The sequence below is a fragment of the Alligator sinensis genome, unplaced genomic scaffold (assembly GCF_000455745.1).
Source record: "Alligator sinensis unplaced genomic scaffold, ASM45574v1 scaffold876_1, whole genome shotgun sequence".
Taxonomy (NCBI): Eukaryota; Metazoa; Chordata; order Crocodylia; family Alligatoridae; genus Alligator; species Alligator sinensis.
This window is the reverse complement of record NW_005841938.1, coordinates 369,690-391,914: the sequence shown is the minus strand read 5'-3', so window position 1 is coordinate 391,914 and position 22,225 is coordinate 369,690. Positions and strand designations below refer to the sequence as shown.

The window sequence follows — 22,225 nt, the reverse complement described above, 5'->3', positions numbered from 1 at the left end:
CCACAGAGTCTGACTCACCACGATTTCTTTCATGTTCATCTTGGTTATAATCTTCCTCATGACCTCGGGAGGCACTGGGGACCCGGCGACGACTCCTGAAAGGAGGGCGGGGGGAAAGATGACTGCCTTGGAGACTCTTCTTGCTCAGACCATCTCACTCAAAGGGTTTTCCATCTCAGTGCACCAAGGTGCAAAAGTTCCTGCTCACAAGGTGTAGCACTTCCACGAACATGGACACTAATTCATTTAGAAGCAGAGCCTCAGCATGACACTAAGAGCTGGGCATTTGCTTGGAGGAGCTGAGGAGGTAACACAGTTCCTATAGCAGGACAAAGGTGCTCCAATTACAGCCTGTGGAGCAACATTATCTGACCCGTGGGTCAGCCGTGGCAATTAACACTGCCACTACTCCCCCACTGCCAAAATCCTAGACATGTGGGGAGCCCTGGTGGCATACCTGGTGGGGAGGAGGTGAGTGCCCTGCCCTGCTATGCCTCTGGGGAGCCCCACGGGCCAGATGACATAGCCCCAAGTGCTGGTTGGGCCACAGACCCACTCTGCACACTGGTTCAATCTGGCCTGTGCAATAGCTGCACCCACTCCCCGGGCCCCTGGGGCCGGAAAGGTTGGACACCACTGCGTTAGGAAAGAAAAGTTTTCAGCACAAGTTCACACAAAGCCGAAGCTTTGTAAATAGAAAGTATCAGTCCAGGAACACACACTCCTTGCAGGGGGATGCTTCCAAATACTACCCCACTCCTGTCAAGGAGTTTTTATCCTAACCACGTCCCTCTCCAGTGGGAGAGGACAGGCAACTCTCTTACCAGTTGAAATAGCTCTAATCAAGGCTGGAGGGCAACCTTCATGCTCAGGCTCATGGGACAAGATGAACCGTCTGTGTATTTAATGCACTTGGAAAAACAGGACCACTCTCAGCTAACAGCCCTGTCCACGTCCTTCTAATGTAGACATCACCAGAGTCTCCGGGTACAACTGTTACCCACAAAGGGCAGGCACTCTCCACAGAGATTTGGGTTGCTTTTTTATACAACAGAAAAAGGAAACTCTGGAGTACTGCACATTTTCTATCTGTGGTTTTAAACAGGCATGAAAATATAGCTCTGGTAAATTGAATAAATTCACTGCCCATCACACAACTGCTCTTTTTGCCTTAAGGAATGTATACTGAATACAGTATGCCAGGCATGTACTGCCACATGTTGGTGGATACTGGTATGGAAGTCAATGGGACTACTCCCAGCATACAGCGTCCGCTTGCTGTTTCCAGCAGACAAAACAGCTGGGTACCTCCTTCAACCTGTCGGGCAACTACTCTGAGGAAAAGAGAAAGGGTGCTAGAAATATGGAAATCATATGGAAACCTCTAATGTCAGGCCTCAAATTTAACAGTGAAATAGAGAGAACAAGCAACGTGAATCTTTCCTCCTCAACAGCAATTTTCCTGGACACCACAACTAATGACCAGGGATCCTGGTTTTCTCTGGCTAAAAAACCCCCCCAATTTTCGGATTTAAAAAAGTGACTCAAAATCCACATTTTTTCAATGATTAAAATGAAACACCACTATCGTGATTAAAATGAAATAATTTTTCCATGATTAAAGTGAAACACCACTTTAGTGACTAAAGTGGTGTTTCACTTTAATCATGGAAAAGCATGGATTTTGGGTTACTTTTTTAAATCTGAAAATTGGGGATTTTTTTTTTTTGTATCCAGAGAAAACCAGGATCCCTGCTGATGACTATCCAGGTTCCTTCTTAGAGGAGCTTCAGCATGGGTTTTGCTGTTGCCATTTGGGGATTTTTTTCTTTTTTTAATCAGAGAAAACCAGGGGATTTTTTGTAATCGGAGAACACCAGGAGCCCTGCTAATGACTGTCCAGCTACCTTCTTGGAGCAGATTCAGCACGGGTTTTGCTGTTGCCATTTGAGCACCTATACTTACCCCCTTGGAGGGTCGAGAGGTCGTAGCTGTCGAAGTTGGGCTGGGCAAGCATGTCTATAAACATGGTTGGAGTGCCATATAAATAGGAGCATCTTCAAAGGAGGGGAGAGAAAAAACAAAGCTGCCGTTACAGCCCGCTGCAGTATGGACCCAGCACCCTGCTCCCCACCACCCCTGCGTGAAGCTTTGGAGAGTAGTGCAAGCTTGGGGTTATTGGATTAATGACTTGATTTGACATTTAGGCAGCAGCAGTGCTTCCACTTTACAACTACCCAGGAGTAGCACCCTTGAAATGCAGCCATTTCTGGGGTGCAGCAAGGGCTAGAAAGAAAGGGCAGCTGATTATGCACAAAGACCCAATCCCATTCACTAATTGCACAGCAGCAGCACACCTTCCAGCCAAGTCAGCTGGGACCAGGGGAATCACCGTATGCTTGTGACTGAGACAGAGCTATCATAAACCCGAGTGCAGCCGAGACGGGACTCGGGAAAGACGGAGAACGTGACTCAGCAGGAGTCAAGGGGAGGAGGGAGAGAAAGGCCAGGATCTGGGGCTGCCTGCCAGCAAAGCTGAGGCAACAGGCAAAGGCCGAGGAGCTGTCTTATAGCTAGAACATGCAAACCGGTTCTCACTTCTCTCGAGTCACCGCCTCCAGCGCTGCTTTCCCCTCAAAACTGGGAGATGAGAAGATGGCAGTGGGGCCGTGCAGAGCCATCACCATGCACCCTGCGACTGACCCCAGGCAGTGGTAGAGTGGGACAGGGACGACAACCCGGGAGTCCTGGGATCAAGCCAAACAAAGCAGTGAGGAGATAAGACCTGCTCAGGGTCTGAATCATCTTGTATCAAGGAGCACATGGGCACCTCTCTAAACCACATATCTCTAGAGCTGGCTGAAGCATGGCCTTTCCATGCCTCTGCAAATGTCTGGAACAGCCTGCAGAAAACCTTGGTTATCTGGGGAGTTTTTATTGCTTTTCAATTATTTTTACATTATTTCATGATATGCCAGTAACAGCAGAGTAACAACTACAAATGCCCTGGCAGAGTATAATAGAAAACCCCAACTATAGCACTGATCTTTTTATTTTCAAAATAATTTAGGGCAGCAAATACTGAAGCTTCATCTCTTCTTTTCCCAGATCCAAGTCTTCCCCATTTGTGTGATTACAGTCAACCATGCTGTTATACTACAATGTCAGTAGTAAGTGTTTCTGACATGAGATGAAATAAAAGGAAAGTAAATGGAAAGATCTCATTAAATAAACTTTGAAGTAAAATTGCAAAAAAAATTCCCGGATTTTCTGAAACTAAAATGGTCCAAAAATGAAACCAACCAACCAATCAACCAAAAAACCCAACATATTCAAATATTTTTCCAAAAGAAAATTTGTTTAAATAGTCATTTTTTTCCAAACGTTTTAACTTGGGGGTGGGGGATACATTCCAAGGAAACTTTCAGAATCAGCTCAACTGCAGCAGCCGTTCTCATCCAGGGTGCTACAGCAACCCAGGGTGCTGTGAGATCCTTTTGAGCGTGTTGCAAGATGCAAAAACATGTACATATGGTTCACAAGATAAACCTAGAGATTTCAAATAGGAATCCAGTGTCAAAAACACTCTGACCTGCAGTGCTCTGAGTGCTCTGCAGTAGAAGGAAAGCCCTATTATTTTTCCTGTGATCACAAAAGGAGTGAAAGCTAAAAGCTGGCATTTTCCCAGGGGCGCCTTGACTCTAACGAGGGTTTCTTTGGGTCAAACAAGGTTGAGAATCACTGATCTACAGGATACGAGTGCAAGAGATGGGTGCCAGATCTAATGAGCTGAGGACTGCTACCTGAAGCCTGAATGGTTAAGGTTCACTAAGCCCAGTCTTGTGAAGGTGCTTCCTGTTGCCATCCAAAAGGCATACCCCTCCTCCATCCTCAGTGATTGGGGTTCCCCTTCAAGCATTCTCTCACCACCCCTAACCCCCAGCTTGGAGTGAAAGACCCCCTTTTGCTGGTCAGAGGTTTACCTTCTTCGTGAGTTCAGGCCCACTTTGGCACAAGCAGCACCCATCCCCAACTTATGCATTCATCCAGGAGACTCACCGACTTAGAGACTCCTAGTCTCATTCCAATCAGGTTTGCATTATTCACAATGTTGTAATGGGAGAGAGTGGCCCCTTTAGGGCTTCCTGTTGTACCCTGGAAGACAGAGAGCATTATGAGATTCTCTTTCTACCACTCTTTCAGGGTGTGAGGTGAAAAGGTTCCTTGTGGGGATGCCCCAACTTGGACATTTTTGCAGCGATCTGGCCCTCTAGTCTCTATCCAGACCGGGTGGTATCTGAATGGAAAGCACCACAGTTGTAAAGTGCAAACAAAATAGGTTAACTATAGCAGAGATCAGTGTGATAATTTAGCTGATAAGCTTTGCTGTCAACCCCTAAGAAGTGCAGAGCTATGGGACTGGAAAAAGAAAGGGGAAAATCTTAAATTATCTTCTCAACCCTACTCTGAAGGGGTGGAGAACAACATTCACCTTCCAAGCTTAGCATGCCCACACTGGGTCTGGTGCCATTCACAAGGACCAGGGTATTGGGTGCCAGCTGCAGGGCAGAGCAGTGCAAGGCACCTACCGAAGTGAACTGGATGTTGATGGGCTCATTATGGGACAGAGTCTGCTGGATGTCTCTCAGCTGCTTCGCATGGGTGCTTTCCGCAGCCTGCATCACTTCGCTCATCTGGAATGTGCCCGGCAGCTTGGAGTCCAAGGTGATGACAACTGATAGATCAGGGAGCCTGGCACAAATAAAAAACAGGCAGAAGAATGGATTGCTTGATACCTGTGGGTTATCAAAGGTACACTCCTAGGAAGGACATCACCATCTCTCTTGACACAGGATGAAGTTTGCTAAGAGGGTCAGAGGGGATAGTGAGATAACCCTCTTTTTTTTTAACCCTTCTATTTAGCAAGTCTGGAATGCAGATTATACAAGAGGAGCTGTGTGTGACAAAACTGGGATCCCATATCCATGGCTGAGCTCAGTCTAAATGAGAGTTTCTTCTATTTCATGGGTAAGAAACTGTATGATTGGTGGCTGACTTCAAAGTGGGGAAAAGAATGGGGCCCAATATTATCAGCCAGTGGTCTGGGGTCTATCTGGTGTTCAGATAGCTCAGCGATGGATGTCACAGAGTACTGAATTCAACAGACAGAATTTGCTTGGGACCTTTTCCCCTTGGGATTATTCAGTAGGTCCAGCAGTAGGTCCATCACTGTGCAGGGCTGAGGACGTAAAGCAGAGCATGGATGTGGGGTTGCTGAGAGGATTTCTGGTGCATCTTACTTACCTTTTGCTCTTTATTCCTCCTGGCTTGGATTTCTCTAGCTCAGGACAAGCTTGCTTCAGGATCTCATAGTATTTCTGTGATTTAAACTGAGTGGGAAATACCAAAGCCTTGCAGCCAACCTGCGAGGGGAAAGGGAGAGAGAACAAGAGACTCCATCAAAAGTCAAGCTAAGCTAAAATTCATATTATTCAAGAAATAACGAGTAGGCTCTGGCACTGGAGAGGGCACAGCACTGGCAGTCACTGCTGATGGAAAACCTCATGGCCCCAGAGAAATTAAATGCAAGAAGCTAGGTCCTTAACATGATGACACATGGATTTTCTTCAAGGCTGGCTGGTCTACAAGCAAGTGTATATTACAAAGACCTTATCTTTAATGAGCTTTGACACTCGTGCTGGCATCGACCTACCAGGAACTGTGCTGTAAAGCGGCTTATAAAGTCACCGGATAGGAGAATAACTGGTCCTTGCAGAGAGATAGGGAAGCAGCACTACCCCTCCCGTGGGAGGGAGACCCTGCACCATGCTGGATGACATACAGTGGGATCAATTTTTTTGTGGCTCATCAAAGCAGCAGCCCTGAGACCCAAGGCACGTGCTCACTTGCAATGAGATTTAATGTGATGTCTGGTGTAGGCAGATGCAACTCCATGGACTTCAGCAGAACAACACCCACTTATATTGGCCTGGGATGTGTAACCAGTATATTATACATAGGATCATAGGAATGTAGGGCTGGAGGGAACCTCACAAGGCCGTCGGCTCCGGCCCCCTGCTCAAGGCAGGATCCTCCCTGACTAAACCATCCAAGAGAAGTGTCTGTCCAAACTGCTTTTGAAAGTTTCCAAGCATGGAGAATCCACAGCTTCTCTAGGTGCCTGTTCCAGTGCCGGACCACTCTTCATTGTCAAGCAATTCCTCCTAATCTCCAACCTAAATTTCTCCTGGTGCAGCTTTAGGCCATTGCTCCTAGTCTTGTTCTCTACAGCCACAGAACAAAGTCCATCTCCATCCTCTCTGTAATCACCCTGCAGGCATTTGAAGACCGTTATCAAATCCCTCCTCGGTCTTCTCTTCATCAGACTAAATCACCCTTGTTCTTTCAACCTGTGCTGACAAGTTTTGCCTCCCAGGACCCTAATCATGTTTGTAGCCCTGTGCTGGACACTTTCCAAACTGACCACATCGTTTTTGAAGTGTGGGGTCCAAAACAGAGCACAACGATGAGGCCTCACCAGTGCTGAAGAGAGAAGAATCACTTCCCTTGATTTGCACGTGACACTCCTGCTAATACAACCCAGGAATGGAAGACGGAGCTTCCCTTTCCGAAACTCCTGCTGGCACTCAAGGTGACAGTGATACGGAGGGAGCCCAGGCCAGGGTTGAAACCAGCTTTAATACTGAGTTGACCAGTGCGAAAAAGAGAGCAGCTTGATTTTCCTAGCACTTCCATTGATTTTATTCACTCACTCCAGCAGCACTACTCTTGAAAGAGGTGACTCAAGCTCTTGGACTTGCACTATCGAAGCCTGGTGCATAAGCCAGAATGCACCTGCACAGCTGCATCTGCACGCTCCATGGCTCTACCCAGCAGAGAGCTAATTTGCATGCGCAGCTGTGGGTTTCTGGGGTTTCCGGGCCTGGAGCATTTTGCTGAACCCTTGCAGTTTCCTTTTTGTTAGCAAGAGAGCAGAACAGATTCTGTGCTGCTGATTGATACCAGGCTGCTGCCTCTGTCACTAGAGCAGCATGAATTGCTGACTTGATTGGTGTTTTTGCCCATTTGGCCAATCAACTGGAAAAAGAACCATTTAAATGTTTTCAGTTCGGGACAACGCAAAATTAAGAGAAAAAAATAAGTTCTCTCAGCAAAACGTAGAAACCCAAATATTTCATTTTGGGATCAAACAAACTTGTTTTGTTTTCAGGTTTCCTAAGCTTTTGGAGCCCCTAAAACACTTTTTCTTCAAAATTAAAATATTTTTTTCTAAATGGCAAAATACATTTCATTTTGATACGACTGGAACAAAACAATTACAGCGATGAAAATGAAAGCAGCATCTGACCTGCAGAGATCAAGATAAAAACAAAAGGCACATCTGCAGGGGAGGAAAAGGAAGTCACTATGTTCCTCCAAAGTTGATCAGAAATGAAATCTTAACTCGAGCTAGATCAGGACCTAAAACATAAGCAAGGAAGGCAGGAGCATCATGAGAGCTGTCTGATGCCAGCAAAGAGAGGTTTCAGACCCCAAGATCTAGGGATAGCAGAGTACCCCTCCACCTTTAATTTAGCTCTACATGCAGATGCCCTATCTGATCCTTCTTCTTCATGTATGGACTAAAGAGACTTCAAGGCAGGAAAAACATAGCAGAAAATAGCTAAATCTGGGAAAATGGAAGCCGGATTGTGAGAGGAATGTAAACAGTTTAAACAGAAGATGATTTGGGGAGATTGGGTTGGAGCCCTGGAGCACGGCTGTGGGAGAAGGACCTTTTTTGGCTGCCCCAAATCCCCCACTTCCATGTGCTCATGGCATGGGGGAGGCTGGTGGTGGCACATTGGCTGTGTCTTCTTGTACTAATCCTTTTGATTGCAAAGTCAAACAAGCCAGACCAGTGCAGGGGGCTCTGTAAGCCTGGATGGATTAATCTGATCCAAAATGAAGGTTGAATAGTTTTAATCCTTTGTTACCGGAGATAAGAAATCGGACCAGCTTAGTCACCCCTGGTAGGTGTTACAGACAGCCTGGGAAACAGTCCAAAGCAACTCTGAAGAGAAGGCAGGCATGAGGGCAGTCTAACCATGGCCACAACGAGCAGATGGAGTAAAACACAATACAGATTCAAATGGAACTGAAGGTGGCTATAGAAGAAACACCGCATGGAGCAATTCCTCAGGACTGTGGAGGCTGGCACTTAAGAGGCTTTTCTCCTCTCTAGTGTCATCCTGACCCCACTGAAGCCAATGGGAGTTTTGCCATTGCGATCCTCACTGACGCTGCCCTTCCAACTGAGCTTTCTGCCCAGCAAGCCTCCCAAAAGGCTGTGTCCTTATTGAAAGAGGCTTCCAGAGAAGTGCAAGGTTATTGCTTTTCTAGCTAGGAAACCCCAAGGGAAGAGTCAGCGGTTGGAGCCTGCTGCTCCTACTCCCCCAGCAGATCCAGAGGACCTGTTGCGGCTGGATCATGAGGCTTGGCTGTTGTTGAACTGACTCGAGGAAGAGCATTGCTTCATCAGGCTTGCCAACCACACACCTGTTGAACAAGCGAGTTTGTCGCCCTTAATGCTTTGCAGTCCAAGGGGACTGCTTCTTGGACAGACGCAGCTCTGCAACAAACCCTTCGTGCCTGCATGGGTTTTCTTCAGCATCTAGTGCAAAAATGACCATTGGCAGAGAGAGAGGGCTCCAAGGCAGGCAGGCGGAGGTGGGAAGGTAACCACAGGGAACAACAATAATTGAATGAAGGGAATTCATTCCAAGTATTCGCATTCTGCATGCCCAACCACTGCACAACGGCACTGCCTTCATCCACCCCCCTAGCCCTGTTCACGCAGATTGGCCTCTTAGCAGCCTTTCTTCCCACTGCTTGAATTTCCCAAGTACCATAATCAGAAGTTTGTTTCCTAGTGCTGTTCCCATGGTTACCCTCAGCCTTTGACACACTTCCATTTCAAAATTAAGTGGCATTAGTTGCAAGCGGTTCACAGTACCTTTCTGATCACAAACTCCAGCTCCTGGGCCTGATAGGCTGGATTCACAGACACCTACAAAGAGGAAGAGATGGGAGAATTAATCAAAGCTCTGAAGATGCCTTCAAACTCTATCTTTAGACCATATGCTCCAAGAGAAAACAGAAGACACAGCTTCTTTCTTCTATTTGAAAACCAAGTCTAGGGGATGCTCATCCCAAAGATTTCAGGGTAACATGGGAAGACAACTAACTGATCTTTATTTTTACAGTGTCACAGAGGCCCAAAGGCTAAGTGATACAGCATCATACAGATATGGCAAAGTTAGGGATAGGAGCCAGGCTTCCCGACTCCCAGGCATATGCTCAGTCCACTAAATTATGGTGATCCCAAATTCTAGGGGCAATTAGACTCCTTACTGGACAACAAATGAGATGGAAACGTCATACAGCTTATAACTCTCTCTAAATGAAGACTGGCCACCAGAACTGAGTCGAGCTATCAAATTCATATATTTGGCAGTCAGCCAGTTGAGCCCACTGACTCACTCTACCTAATACTATATGTTTTGAATTATATCAGCATGGCTGATGCTGTATGAACCTTCCTGGACGACAGAGTCCATCCAGCCCTTGACCCAAGGAGCTCATTGTCTAAATAAGACAAACCATACGTTATAGCAGCAAGTGATACCATCAAGTGATGGCTGAATCTCAATGCAGGCAGACAGCACAGTTACATATACTTAGAGTGGTCCCTTTCTATAGGGACACAGAATGAATTCAGGATGGATTTGAATAGCAAGTGCTTGGTTGGGCCACCAGGGCTGTATCTAAGGATGTTTCCAGCTTTTTTCATGCCATCATTAACTGTAAGGTACAACATGGGTGAGCTGGCATCCTTAGGTACATCCTAAGGTACATCATGGGTGAGCTGGCAACATTAGCTTGGCATCCTGAGTTACCCAGGAAAACAGGGTGAAGAGAACAGCTGTATGGACCTTGTTGAGACTGTGACTTCAGCTCCTTCGATGCATTATTTTATTTAAGTTATTCAAATCCCTGTGCTCCTGGTTTCATCCCCATCTCCCCTCTTTGCTCTAAGTGAAAAGTACAGGTAGCTCAAGATGAAAGACAATCTTCTTACCAGGATGATTCCTGCCTGAGCAGTTGCAAACTGCATTAGGACCCACTCATACATGTTGGGGCCCCACATTCCCAGCCGGTCACCCTTCTTGAGGCCAAGAGCCAGAAGCCCAGCTGATGCCTGGTCCACCTACAAAAAATGAAAAAAATCAATGTATTCCACAGTCAGATGGGGGAAAAGCCCCCTCACAGTGGGGTGCTCACAGTCTACATCAAGGCATATTAAATCCTTTGGGAATAATGTCATTTTAGCAGCCATTTTAAGAAACTGAGACTGCACATGCTGCAGCACCCATGTACAGACTGTCAGTTTATTGCTTAATTACTAGCATATTACTATAAATGATGCATATGCAGAAATCAAACCGCCTCCACTCACGGGTGATGGAAGGCACGAAAGCAGCAAATTTGAAGCACGTGTACAAAGGGAAGTAGGATCTGCTATAAGCAAACACCTATGGGTGAAATTACAGACAAGGCCTGTGAAACGCTTCATTCCTCTTCAGCCCCTGAAACTATGACTTCAATAGCCCAAAGCGCATAGAAGGCCCACTTAGAGGGGTGGACTCAAACCATACATGAATTACTGCTTGCTCCTGAAAAAACTCAGATGATGAAAACAATCTAACTTGATTTCTAACCCTGCCAACGTGTGTCAGGGCCCAGTTGTTACATTCAAATTACCATTTTATTTTGCATCATGACAAGCGTATTTCAGATTGGGTTGGACATACATGGCCCAATATCTTCAGGGGCCTCCCTGACACTTTCTAATTTTAAATGACTGGGATTTTGATTTTGCAGCCACTTGTGAGATCTCTCTGTCCGCTTCTCAGTTTAAGAAACAGGAAATTTCCATTCAAGTAAATACAGGGTTTCAATTGTTTTTTTCAGCAGAGCTCACAATTTTTTTCCTCTCTGCAGTTTAACAACCATCTAGCCGATCTGCACAACATGATATATGAACGCCTTGGGCCCGGGTGCTCATATTCATATATCAAACCAGAAATCATATTGCAAACATGGTGGAAATTTGCTGTCCAATTACACGTGGAGTATTGTTCATATATCCAAAGTACCCATTTGAGTCACTTATTATAGCTGGAGTTAAGTCCTGCACTCTTCATTCAGCAAAACTCTCACTCATTTCAAAGAGATTTTTACTTGTATAAAGATTGAGACGCTCCAGAGGCTGCGGGCTGCTGAAATGGCTGTCTAGACTGCAAATTTACCCTGCCTGCCAGCAACTCCCTCAAACACGTGTGCATGGTCTCCCAGTTCGAAGCCATGCAGCGGGGACTGTGGAGCGACGAGAGTGGGTGATTTAGCAATGCTGAAAGGCAGTCAGATGGCCTGTCCTCGTTGCTTTGCAGCTGTGGTTACGCTGCATCCAGCCCAGCTTGGGGAGCTGTGCAACATATTTGACGGGGTGCTGCCGAGCGTCACAAGTCTGCAATCAGACCCCAATGAAAAACCCTTCAGGCTTGGGCCCATAATAATATCAGAGAGGAAAACATTTCGTAGGAGCAGCAGTTTGTTCTGGAAAGTACTTTATGTATAACATATGCTTCTGGCATGGCTTGCCTCCTCCCTTTGACTTCATTCCTTACAGTGCAGGTAGATAGGATGAACATGGCAAACATCTTGTCAGGCAATGAAGCAATACGTAGGGTTTGCTATCTATTCAGGACTGGGCTAAAGATCCAGAAAAGACAAGCCCAACTCCCCCCCTGTCCTGCTCAGCCCCACGATGAAACGGCTTTCTGATTGTCTGAGCCTGCTTTCCTGCCAGCACCCTATGACTCCCCATGGTCATGGGGGATGAGCTACATACAGGACTGGAGTTCGTAGCACACCAACTGCTTACATCCTGTTTGAACTGGGCAAAGGTCTTCCGAACCCCTTCTCGACAAAACACCATGGCCTCGCGATCTGGAAATCGGTGGACTGTCTCCTCCAGGCACCGATCCACAGTTTTGGTGAGAAGTGGAACGTTTAAGATCCCATGGACGTAGCTGTTGGCTGCTGCAGGCTTGGGAAGGGATGCGTGTGTGTGCAGAGCACTGTAAAAGAAGAGACAAGGGTGAAGAGTGGCCAAGAGACAGAGGGATATGGATAGGGTCTTCCGTGCTGTACCTAACTGACAGGATCCTATGCTGCCCCCACTTTGAGACCATCTTCTATCCTGGTTGCCTTCACCGCACTATAACGTAAGATCCAAAGGATTTACAACCCCTGAGATTCTTGGTCCCAACAGGTCAGAGGTCCGGTTATAAGAGTAGATTATTGGATATAATCCAGATGCATTATGAGAACTCCTCCATACCATAATGTCCTACCTGTGCTAAGTAGAGGGCTCCTATTACCATAAATCCTATTATTACCCATAACAGAATCAAAGTCATAACCAACCTTGGTTCCCCCTCCAAGAAATTGTAGGGTTCTTCATTTTTTCTCTCTTCTCTCTTCCCTGCATTTATATTTTCCCTTTCCTTTTTTTTTGTTTTCTCACTCCTTCCTTTTATGTGGCCACTGGAAGTGCACTGCCTACCCTAGTTTGAGAAATCCTAATTTGAGTTAAGTTTCCAATTTTTACTGGAGAAAACTGAAAGCCATGACATGGACAGTCTGAGGAGCCATTTGGAATAAGGCTTCACTGTGAGTTGGCCGGGGTACTCAGCAAAAACAAAGCCCAGATGCAAGGGAGAAAAAGTCACATCTTCAGCTCATAGGAGGGGGTTAACATTAGTAGAGGAATGCTGATTTGCATCAGCTGAGTTTGTGTTTATAACCAGAAATCAAGCCAAGTTAACACAGGCTAGCACACTGATTCTCAACCAGGGTGCCTTGAGATCCTTTCAAGGGTGCTACAGGGCCCCACACAGTGTTTGCACTGGTACATTTCCAATAAATGATTCACAAGATAAACCCAGAGGCTGCAAATAGAAATCCACAGTTATGGTCTAAGTCCTCTGCAAAAAAACTGCTCTAAGCTTTTCTATAGGCAAAAAAAAGAGTGAAAACTAAGAGCTGGCATTTCCCAAGGAGTGCCTTGAGTCTATCCAGGGGTGCCTGGAGCCTATCTAGGGGTGCCTTGAGTTTAAAAAGGTTGAGAGCCACTGGGCTAGCAGCCAGGGGGCTGCTATACTGCTGTGAAGGGCAACCCGCTATTCTCCACTCTGGGCCTCTCAAGAAGCCAAACTACAGATGAAGAGGGACTGTTCAGTAAAGAAGAGGCAGTGTCTCCAGAGCCTGCCACAATGATGCTCTAAAAACCAGACAGGTGCTCTACAGCTGAACAGAGCACGAGTGCCCAAATCAACCGGAGCGAGGGGAATACACTCAATAGTTACGCTGGACAGGTCCTTGCCCCTTGCCTCTCCCCATCCTCTTGCAAGCAAACATCAGGATGAGCATTGCACCTTCTAGGCTACAAAAGATGCTTAGATATTAGTTACTGTGGCTATGAAGCCGCCTGGGATAGATGCCCTTGTCTGCTGTAACATGGGCCTCCATGAGAAGAGGCAGTCTTCCCTCTAGCAAACACCATGGATCAGCTGTCTTCCCGAGCCATGAGTGGTGGTCCTCTGGCCAGAAGCGGCCACTGGTTTCATGTCTCCACCAGCTTTAGCCGCATCTGAGTTGTGCAACTTGCTAAGTGAAATTCGGCCCTTCGTGTCGAAAGATGGGTCTTTAGACACAAAGGGCCTGAATTTCAGAGTTAGCAAACTGTCCAACTCTGATGGAAGTCAATGGGAAGTGCTTAGCAGCTCTGCAAAGCAGACCTTGGGCAGCTCAAGTAGGAAGAAATCAGAGGCCATTTTTGAAGATATATGCAGAAGCATAGGAGGGCCTCCATGGCCGTCTTTAATCCCATCCAAGCCCTACGGGTGCATCCACTTCCCGCCAGAGGACACATGCCCTGCAGTGCCCGCAACACTGACACAGTCCCAGCTCTTCTTGCTTGGCCTGAAAGGCAGAGCACTGTGCAGTGTACTGTGTGAGCCTGAATGGCCCTGGTGCTGCAGGTATTTTATTTGATGAAAAACCAACATTGAAAACACTGCTCTATGCTCAGGGCACCTAATGATCCCTGCTGGTTCCTGTGCAAAGCGGAGAGATTTCAATCCTGAATAATGTGGATCATACAAAAAGCAGGAAATCACCCAGAAGACATTGAATCAAAGCCACGAGTATGGAGGAGAACCCTTATGTGGGATAAATTACATGCAAGAAGACAGTTAAGTGAGAGACAGAGGGTTAAAATAAAGCCAGTTAACTGCACTGGCATCTCACTACTAAGAGGATGTAAAGAACAGGCGGTTCTAATTGCCCAGAATAAAAGCAGCGTGTCAGGGAGGGAAAGTTCAAACACTGACAGGTTGCAATAGAAAAGCAATTCCACAGTAATGGGCTGTGTATATAACAGTGTCAGTGTGTACAAGGTACTCGACAAGCTCTTGGAAACTCCCGAGCCAGGCCTCACCGAGAGCAGAAACAGCAGAACAAATGTGCAACTGCCAGCACCAGGGAGACCAGTGAGGGATGGCAGAGCTAGAGAAGCAGGTTTTCGGGAGGGAAGGGGAGGGTGCCTCAAGCCACAGGTCAGCATGATATAGGATGCAGGGGAAAAGAAGTCCCAGAGGCGTAGCAAGCAATGTTGTGCCCTGTGGCAGTGGCTGGCAGCTGTGCTGCCTTTCTAAATCAGTGCCCAGGGCTCATGCCCTGCTCGCCCACCCCTGGTTATACCGAGAAGCCTTGGGAGGAGCACGGGTTGTGAGGCCGTGTTGTGGGAGAGACCGAGAACCCAGGGCAGCGAAGGGGCTGTGCGGAGCACCTGGAAGGGCCCCTGAAAGCAAGGCTAAGAGAAGAGGATGCTGCAAAAAGCATTTGTGGAGGAGGAGGAAGTGTTTTTAAATGACTTTTACCCTTTCATTCCACAATGCTGAATACCTGAAACGTTTTCAATACCCCCATTGAGTCACAGCTCTCTCTGATCCCCTGAGCCAGGGCACGGCTCTTCTCCCCAGCTCCCATCCTCGACCAGTCCTACCTGGCCTGCCAGCCCAGCTCTAGAGGGCTTGCAGGCTGCTCTCGCCCCCTTCATCCATCCCAACTCCTCCGTTCCACGTCTGCCACCCCTGCCCTATCCCAGTCTCTCTAGTCCTCAACTACAGAGAAAGCAGGAAGGAGAAGTCGTGCATAGATTTAGTAACCCGCAACACCTCCTGATGTGTGCGGAGTCGACATAAAACAGGAGGGCGGCATTTCTAGGGAGACCTGCTCTGAAGGAGGAAAGCTGGAGCAGCCTGAGCTCAGATCTGCTTTGTCCATGGCTTGCTGTGAGGCCGTGCCACTTGTTGCCGAAGATCTGTCCACCTGACATGAGAAAAGAAAGCCCCGGAGCTGAGCAGATTTCTATTCTACAGCATCAGGGGCCACGTTCTGACCTCCACGAGGCATGAACTAAGCCTCTGCTTCCTGGACAATGGGTTTCACACAAAGAACGGAGGGCAGAATCGGCTCCATGAGCTCTTTTCTGGAAGGAAAGGCAGCAGGCAGCACAGTGCCACCGGGCAATGCCCTGCCGCCAGCTCCTTCCATTCACCCGGTTACTCATTACATCAGGCTCCGACCGTGCTCTGTGCCAAGGCCACAGTCATGCCAGGGCTGGGTGAGAAAGAACACAGAGGGGCAAATGTTAAACAGAGTTAAATTTTATGATTTAGAAATGGCTGGGCAGGTCAGGTAAATAAACCAGGAGAGATAAGAGTGCGCTGCCGGACAGGAGCCCTTCACCGGGAGCTTTCTCTTCCCAGAAAGTTCTCTCCTAAAGGAAGGTGGCGTGATCCTCTAAGGTCAAAACGCTCACAGCTGTTCACTCCTAGGGCACCCATCCCAATCCAGACCCGGTCAATAGCTTGTATCCCCTGATCGCTGCTGGGTGGTTTCAGAGCAGAGGCCCAGTTGCCCAAATCTACCGAGGTCTCTCCAGGACAAGCAGAGGCACGTTGGAGGTGTGAGAGTCCATGCCAATGATCACTCGCTGGAGGCTCAGCTGAGAGAGGATTTTGGTCAAGGGCAAAGTTACCATGGAAGTGGAATTGAATCTAACACTTCACACTAACCCCTGCATCCCAGCGGGTTTAGAAACGACCCAAACTTCCCACTTCTTTCTTGTTACAGGGGTGTAGGTTGTAGCCGTGTTGGTCTAAGGACATAGGCAGACAAGATGCCTCTTCATCCTGATGAAGGGTATTTATACCCGAAAGCTTGCAAAGAAGAATTTTTCCAAATATTTAAGTTGGTTTAATAAAAGAGATCACTTTTACCCAAAGAAACTTGCCTGCCACTTCTTTCTTAAGCATTTCATTCACTTACAGAGTGAGATGGAAAGGGGGGACTAGAGCAAGCAAAGACCCACTGCTGCACTGGTTGTGTGAGAGGTGCTGAGGCCCCGTCAGGCCCGCTGAAGTCAGTAGGAACTGCAGAGACTCAGCAGTGCTCTGGACTGGGTCCAAGGAAAACAGGGCCATGCCTCTGGCCAGCATGCCAGCGCCTGTGCAGTTTCCATGGGGACTCAGACCTGAGGGCACCATGACAAAAGGGGAGGGAAAAGTTCATTGAGCACATTTCTGAGCAACACGTCACTCGGAAGAAACAAAGGGGATCTGACAAAAAAAGAAGGAAGCCATGGGGGAACCCCCCCACCACCACCACAGCCCGGTCCATCCCGCTGAGCCGTACATGAACATCCCACCCACGCTGGCCTGCCCTGCCCAGCAGTGTAATCTTTCTGCTTTTAAAACCTGGCAGTATTAGCAGCTGCTATTTTCCAGTTAAAGGGGTGGGGTGCTGGCATTGCCCCGTGATTTGGCACAGCACATAAGTGAGCTTCAAATGCATACCAAAAAGCCAAAGCTGGGTTCTGTTGATTTCAACAGGATCAGCGATAGACCCTAAACCTGGAAAGTTTACCCCTGAGCTTCAATGTGGGAATATGCAAGAGTCCCTGGCATTAGCAAGAAAAGCCAGAAGTGCTATATCCTGAACCAGTGAGAAACAATAAGTGAGGAGCTGGCTCCAAGTATTTATAGCAAGGACTTTTGCCCCCTGACAAAAATGCTGAGCTCCAGGAAACTCCCCTGTAATGTTGCTTTCAGGAAAGGATCCTGCTTGGGACATGACTGTCAAGTCACACTCCAACCCTGAAAAAAATACAGCAGTTGCAAGACCAAAGCAACAAGCAGCTTTTCAACCTAGCTCCTAGGCCCCACACGGGTGCTTCATTTGAAAGAACTAGAGAGAGGACAAATTCTGCTTTCACTTTCCAAGAGGTTTCACTTATAACTGAGGATAGAAATACCCTACAGTATTTAGTAACAAAGAACATTTGCTGCCCTGGTTCACGTCCATGTTGTGCTTTTCACCTCTGAAACATGGTTTTAGAGGTATTGTGTCCATTTTGTAGACCGGAAAACTGAGGCACAGCAGGGTTACTGCCAAAAGCAATAATGATGTTTGTTGCCCGACTCAAGACACCCTAAGCTTGATTCACATAGGTGCCAAACCTACATGTCTCAAACTGAAGAGCTCTGCATTTCTGAAAATAAGGTCAAAGATGCCTCAAATTGGGCAGACAGAATCTCCAGCCCTTTTCAGATTACTGGCCTATCGGACTTGCTCAAGGTCACAAGGAGGGTCAGCGTCTCAGCTGTGATCAGAAACCAGGATCTCCTTTGTTTTCCACCAGACAGACCTCTATACCGAACAGTCCCCCGACCACTGCAGGTGTTTGGGCCTCACTTCCCCACTCAGTTCCCAGCTAGGAGTGAAATGTAGCCACTAAACAAAGGCCCCATTTATTTTTCATGCACTTATAACATAGGAATTCCCTCAAGAAAAGTGCAGTGTTGCCCCTGTTTCCATATCCTACGATGCTGAGGGCCAGCAAGATGTGGCCAATTTGTAGCAGCTCTTTCTGCTGGTTCTCAGCCTCTCTAAAAACGATCACAAAGGATTATGCATATACACAGATCTCCCCCCGCAAGTTCCAGATGCACAAGGGAAAGTGTCCCCGATCTGCCCACTCAGAATGGATTTATACCCAAGTCGCTTATCTAGGATCCTTCCAAAGAATGAATCCTCCCTCGCAGCACGAGGACTGAACTAGTGAAGAGAGGAGCCGCTGGGAGGTAACAGCTGCCTGTTGCACTATATTCATTCTTTCTCCCATTTACCACCCCAACCCCACCTCCTTCTTGCAAAAAGATGGGAGAAACAGAAGCCCTTGGATCCAGGCACATCCCTGTGCAAGCGGGTTTCAGTGAAGTCTGATTTTGCCCCTTTCTTTCTTTTTTTAACTGTTGTACACAGCTTATCTACAAGTAAATAAAGGGTTTTAATTGTTTTTTTCAGCAGAACTCAAACTTTTCTCTCTGCAATTTAATGGCCTTCTGGTCAATCTACACAAAGCAATATATGAATGCCTTGAGTCCAGATGTTCATATCCGTACATCAAATCAGATCGCAAATGTGATGCAAACTTACTGTCCAATTACACATGGAGATTGACTGCTAAGGAGAGGTAATGATTCTCAGAAAAGAACGGCTCCTTTTATAATGGTATTATTATAGGATTCAAAGGCTGAAATGACAGGGAGTGGAACAGAATCTGAAGGTAAATAGCTCTTGGAGTCAAACATTTTGGCAGCAGAAAAATCAATAAAAAGGAACAGTCTCAAGCAAGGATCACCCCATAAAAAGTGAATGGTCAGGGAGATGGCAGGAATTTATGTCACGGGCTGATTTTCTCCGTAATTCTGAATGACAAAGGGTTGGAAGTAACTTGCCTAGGACACCCAACATGGGACTGGGTACCAGTGACTCCAGATCTAATCCTGACTCTGGAACCAGTTTGTTGTGTCTCTCTCAGCTGGTCTGTTTTTCTACTAATAAAATAGGGAGAATGCTATACCAACCCCCGCAGGGGTTGTTTGAGGATTAAATGGTAAATAGCTGAATGGTGGTTTGAAGATATACAGACAGGTGAAGTGTACTGAAGAGGAATGATGGTCTCATGTCCACCTGAATACCTGGGCTCCATTACTGGCACTGCTCAGCCCCACAAATAGGCTTGTTACCCTTGGACAGATCATTTAAGCTCTCTCTTTTAAGGTGGAAATGATCATAGGACTACTTCTCAAGGAGTTACTAGTGCATCCTTGGGAAGCACTGTAGGAGCCAAGGACAGAAGGAACTAGATGTGCAAAGTAGTAATTAGTCGCTGAGACCACACTGAAAATATTAAGACAGTCAGGTCTGTAGGACTTCTGGCTACAAACACATGCATCTTTTCATCTGAAATATTGTTTCGGCAGGGAAGACCAGGGAAAGGGGAACAAAGAATATGAAAAGAAATGCAAAGAATAGGCAAAGAAATGCTCCCATCATCTTTGCTATGGAAGGCAAAGAGTTCTCTCCCTCGCACCTCTTTCCTTTGACACATCTGATACCGGCCTGAAAGACAGGATGGATAGTCTGACCTGTTGCAGCACTTCCTACATTCACCAACCCCCATCAGAGGCCTGGAGCAAAGGAAACTAGTACAGCGGCAGAGCAGGCTGTTAACTTAAGCTGCTCTCCCTTAGACTGCACACATTCCCTTAGCAAGGCATCCTAGTGCCAAAACAGTCTCCAGTGTCAGAAACTGAGCCAGGCGGCCTGAAACCAAGAGCACAGTCTCTGATCTCAGCAGTTCTTGGAAAGTGCAACAGGGCAAAGACTCTCCGAGACCCGGGGATGTTCGTTCTGTTCCCTAAAGACAGTCCAAGGCAGCTCCCCATGCAGAAGCACAACAGTTAAACTTAGGAAGCCCTCAAAAACCTCTCCTGCCTGGTGGTGACAAGCAAAATCCAGGCCGCTTACGCAAGCACTCTTTGATTCAGCTAGGAATCGAGCGGGGTTATCTGTGAACAGCCTCAGCCAACAATTTACACTTGTTGATTCAAGATAAGTTCCTATATCTCCCCACCTCCAACACTGTCCCTATGGAGACTGCCACAGGAATAGAAAGTTGAAGGACTCCAGGCAGGGCGCAGGACCTCTGCAAGAGCAAGGGATGGATGTAATGCTGCATCCTCTCATGCTGAGCACCTGAGAGGGCTCTGGCAACACAACCAGGAGGGCCATCCCCCCATTTTGCACTGCCCCACGGACTGGGGGAAGCTTGTGGCTACAAAGTGCTCTTTGGAGGGGACTCAGGAACTCTTCCCCAGCCATTTCTAACTGTCCCCTCTACAAGGGAGAGACTTCTTGCTTTCTCCTCTCCCCATAGCAGCTCTACTAGGCCTCTGCAGTACCAACATTGCAATTTGGTGGCAAGGGTCACCAAAGTCACCATGCTCTGCTCGTCTTTCCCCATCTTCCCTACTTTATAAAACAAGCCTTTTAACCACCCCATCATAAGTCCTACTGCAGACAAGCTGTTTTGCTCTGATCGCAGCTTCAGGCTTGGGGATGATAAAGTTTCCTGAGCCTTGGGGCCTTCTGCATTCAAAACTCCAGGAGACTTTGCAGTTAATGTACCCTTTCCTCAGCCGAACAAGCAATCTGCTCTGAAGGGTTTCCATAAGAAGAGCTTTTTTATGCTACTGTTTTGCCCACCAGCATGCCCAGAATTTTTAATTTGAGTCCATTCAAACTTGGGAACCAAATAATCCTCTGATATAGTTACAAGGCTAGGCTGGAATCCAAACCACAAAAGAGCCTATTTTCCCTCCACTGCAGCTGCTGTTTCCTGAGAACAGTGTGTGAGATCTCAACGTCATGAATGCCATCCCCCCAGCGCTCTGCACTCACCGACCGGTGCCTCCCACCTGGCCTCACCTTGAAAACACACAGCTGAAAATTACCAGCAGGCATCCTATAAAAATCTGCTGCAGGGATGAGCCTTGCAACTCCCAGCGGTCCTGCAGGGGATTTCCATCCCATTTCAATGGGCCCAGGAAAGAAGCTGCTCCCTTCTTGTAGGGCAGGTGGGAGTTGAAGGCTACATGATCTTCATCCCCTCTCCCCCCTTGGCAGTGCTGCACGCAGAGCCAGCGTTACACCCAAGCAAGACCACCGCTGAAATCCCCCATTTGCAGCAGTTGTGCTGATTTTTAGCTCCGAGATCACTGCAGCCCTCAGATTACCCCCGAGATCACTACAGCTCTCAGATCATTGTAGGCCCAGGATCACCCCCGAGATCACCACAGCTCTCAGATCATCATAGCCCTGAGATCATTACAGTCCTGAGATCACTCCTGAGATCATCAAGATCATCGCAGCCCTGAAATCACTACAGCTCTTGGATCATTGTAGGCCTGAGATCACCCAAGATCATCACAGCCCCAAGATCACCCCTGAGATCACTGTGGCCCTGAGATCACCCCTGAGATCACCACAGCTCTCAGATCACCATAGCCCCAAGATCACCCCTGAGATTATCATGTCTCCAGATCACCCCTGAGATCAGCCCCGAGATCACAGCAGCCCCAAGATCATCCCCGAGATCACCGCAGGTCTCAGATCATTGTAGGCCCAAGATCACCCCTGAGATCATCGCAGCCCCCAGATCACCCCCCGAGATCACCGCAGCCCTGAGATCACCCCTGAAATCACCACAGCTATCGGATCACTGTAGCTGTGATAAGTAGGTCCAAGATCACCCCCCGAGATCATTGCAGCCCTGAGATCACCATGTCTCCAGATCACCCCTGAGATCGTCACAGCCTCGAGATCACCCCTGAAATCACCGCAGCCCTGAGATCACCCCCGAGATCACCATGTCCCCAGATCACCCCTGAGATCACCCCTGAAATCACCGCAGCCCTGAGATCACCCCCGAGATCACCATGTCCCCAGATCACCCCTGAGATCGTCACAGTACTAAGATCACCCCCCCAGATCATCGCAGCCCCAAGATCACCCCCGAGATCACCATGTCCCCAGATCACCCCTGAGATCGTCACAGTACTGAGATCACCCCCCGCCCAGATGATCGCAGCCCCAAGATCACCCCTGAGATCACCATGGCCCCGCC

General features: G+C 47.7%; 1 protein-coding gene across 1 annotated transcript in view; it reads right to left on the bottom strand.

Annotated features, from left to right (window-relative positions):
- ACSF2 (acyl-CoA synthetase family member 2) overlaps positions 1 to 22,225 on the bottom strand; it is a 46,997-nt gene that overhangs the window by 24,431 nt on the left and 341 nt on the right. The window contains exons 2-10 of the mRNA XM_025199159.1: positions 12,008 to 12,203; positions 10,142 to 10,270; positions 9,017 to 9,070; positions 5,305 to 5,423; positions 4,590 to 4,752; positions 4,060 to 4,155; positions 2,599 to 2,747; positions 1,966 to 2,057; positions 19 to 95 (exon numbers count right to left, since the gene is read on the bottom strand). Coding sequence (XP_025054944.1) covers positions 19 to 95; positions 1,966 to 2,057; positions 2,599 to 2,747; positions 4,060 to 4,155; positions 4,590 to 4,752; positions 5,305 to 5,423; positions 9,017 to 9,070; positions 10,142 to 10,270; positions 12,008 to 12,203 — 1,075 coding nt within the window. The remainder of the gene's footprint in view (positions 1 to 18; positions 96 to 1,965; positions 2,058 to 2,598; positions 2,748 to 4,059; positions 4,156 to 4,589; positions 4,753 to 5,304; positions 5,424 to 9,016; positions 9,071 to 10,141; positions 10,271 to 12,007; positions 12,204 to 22,225) is intronic.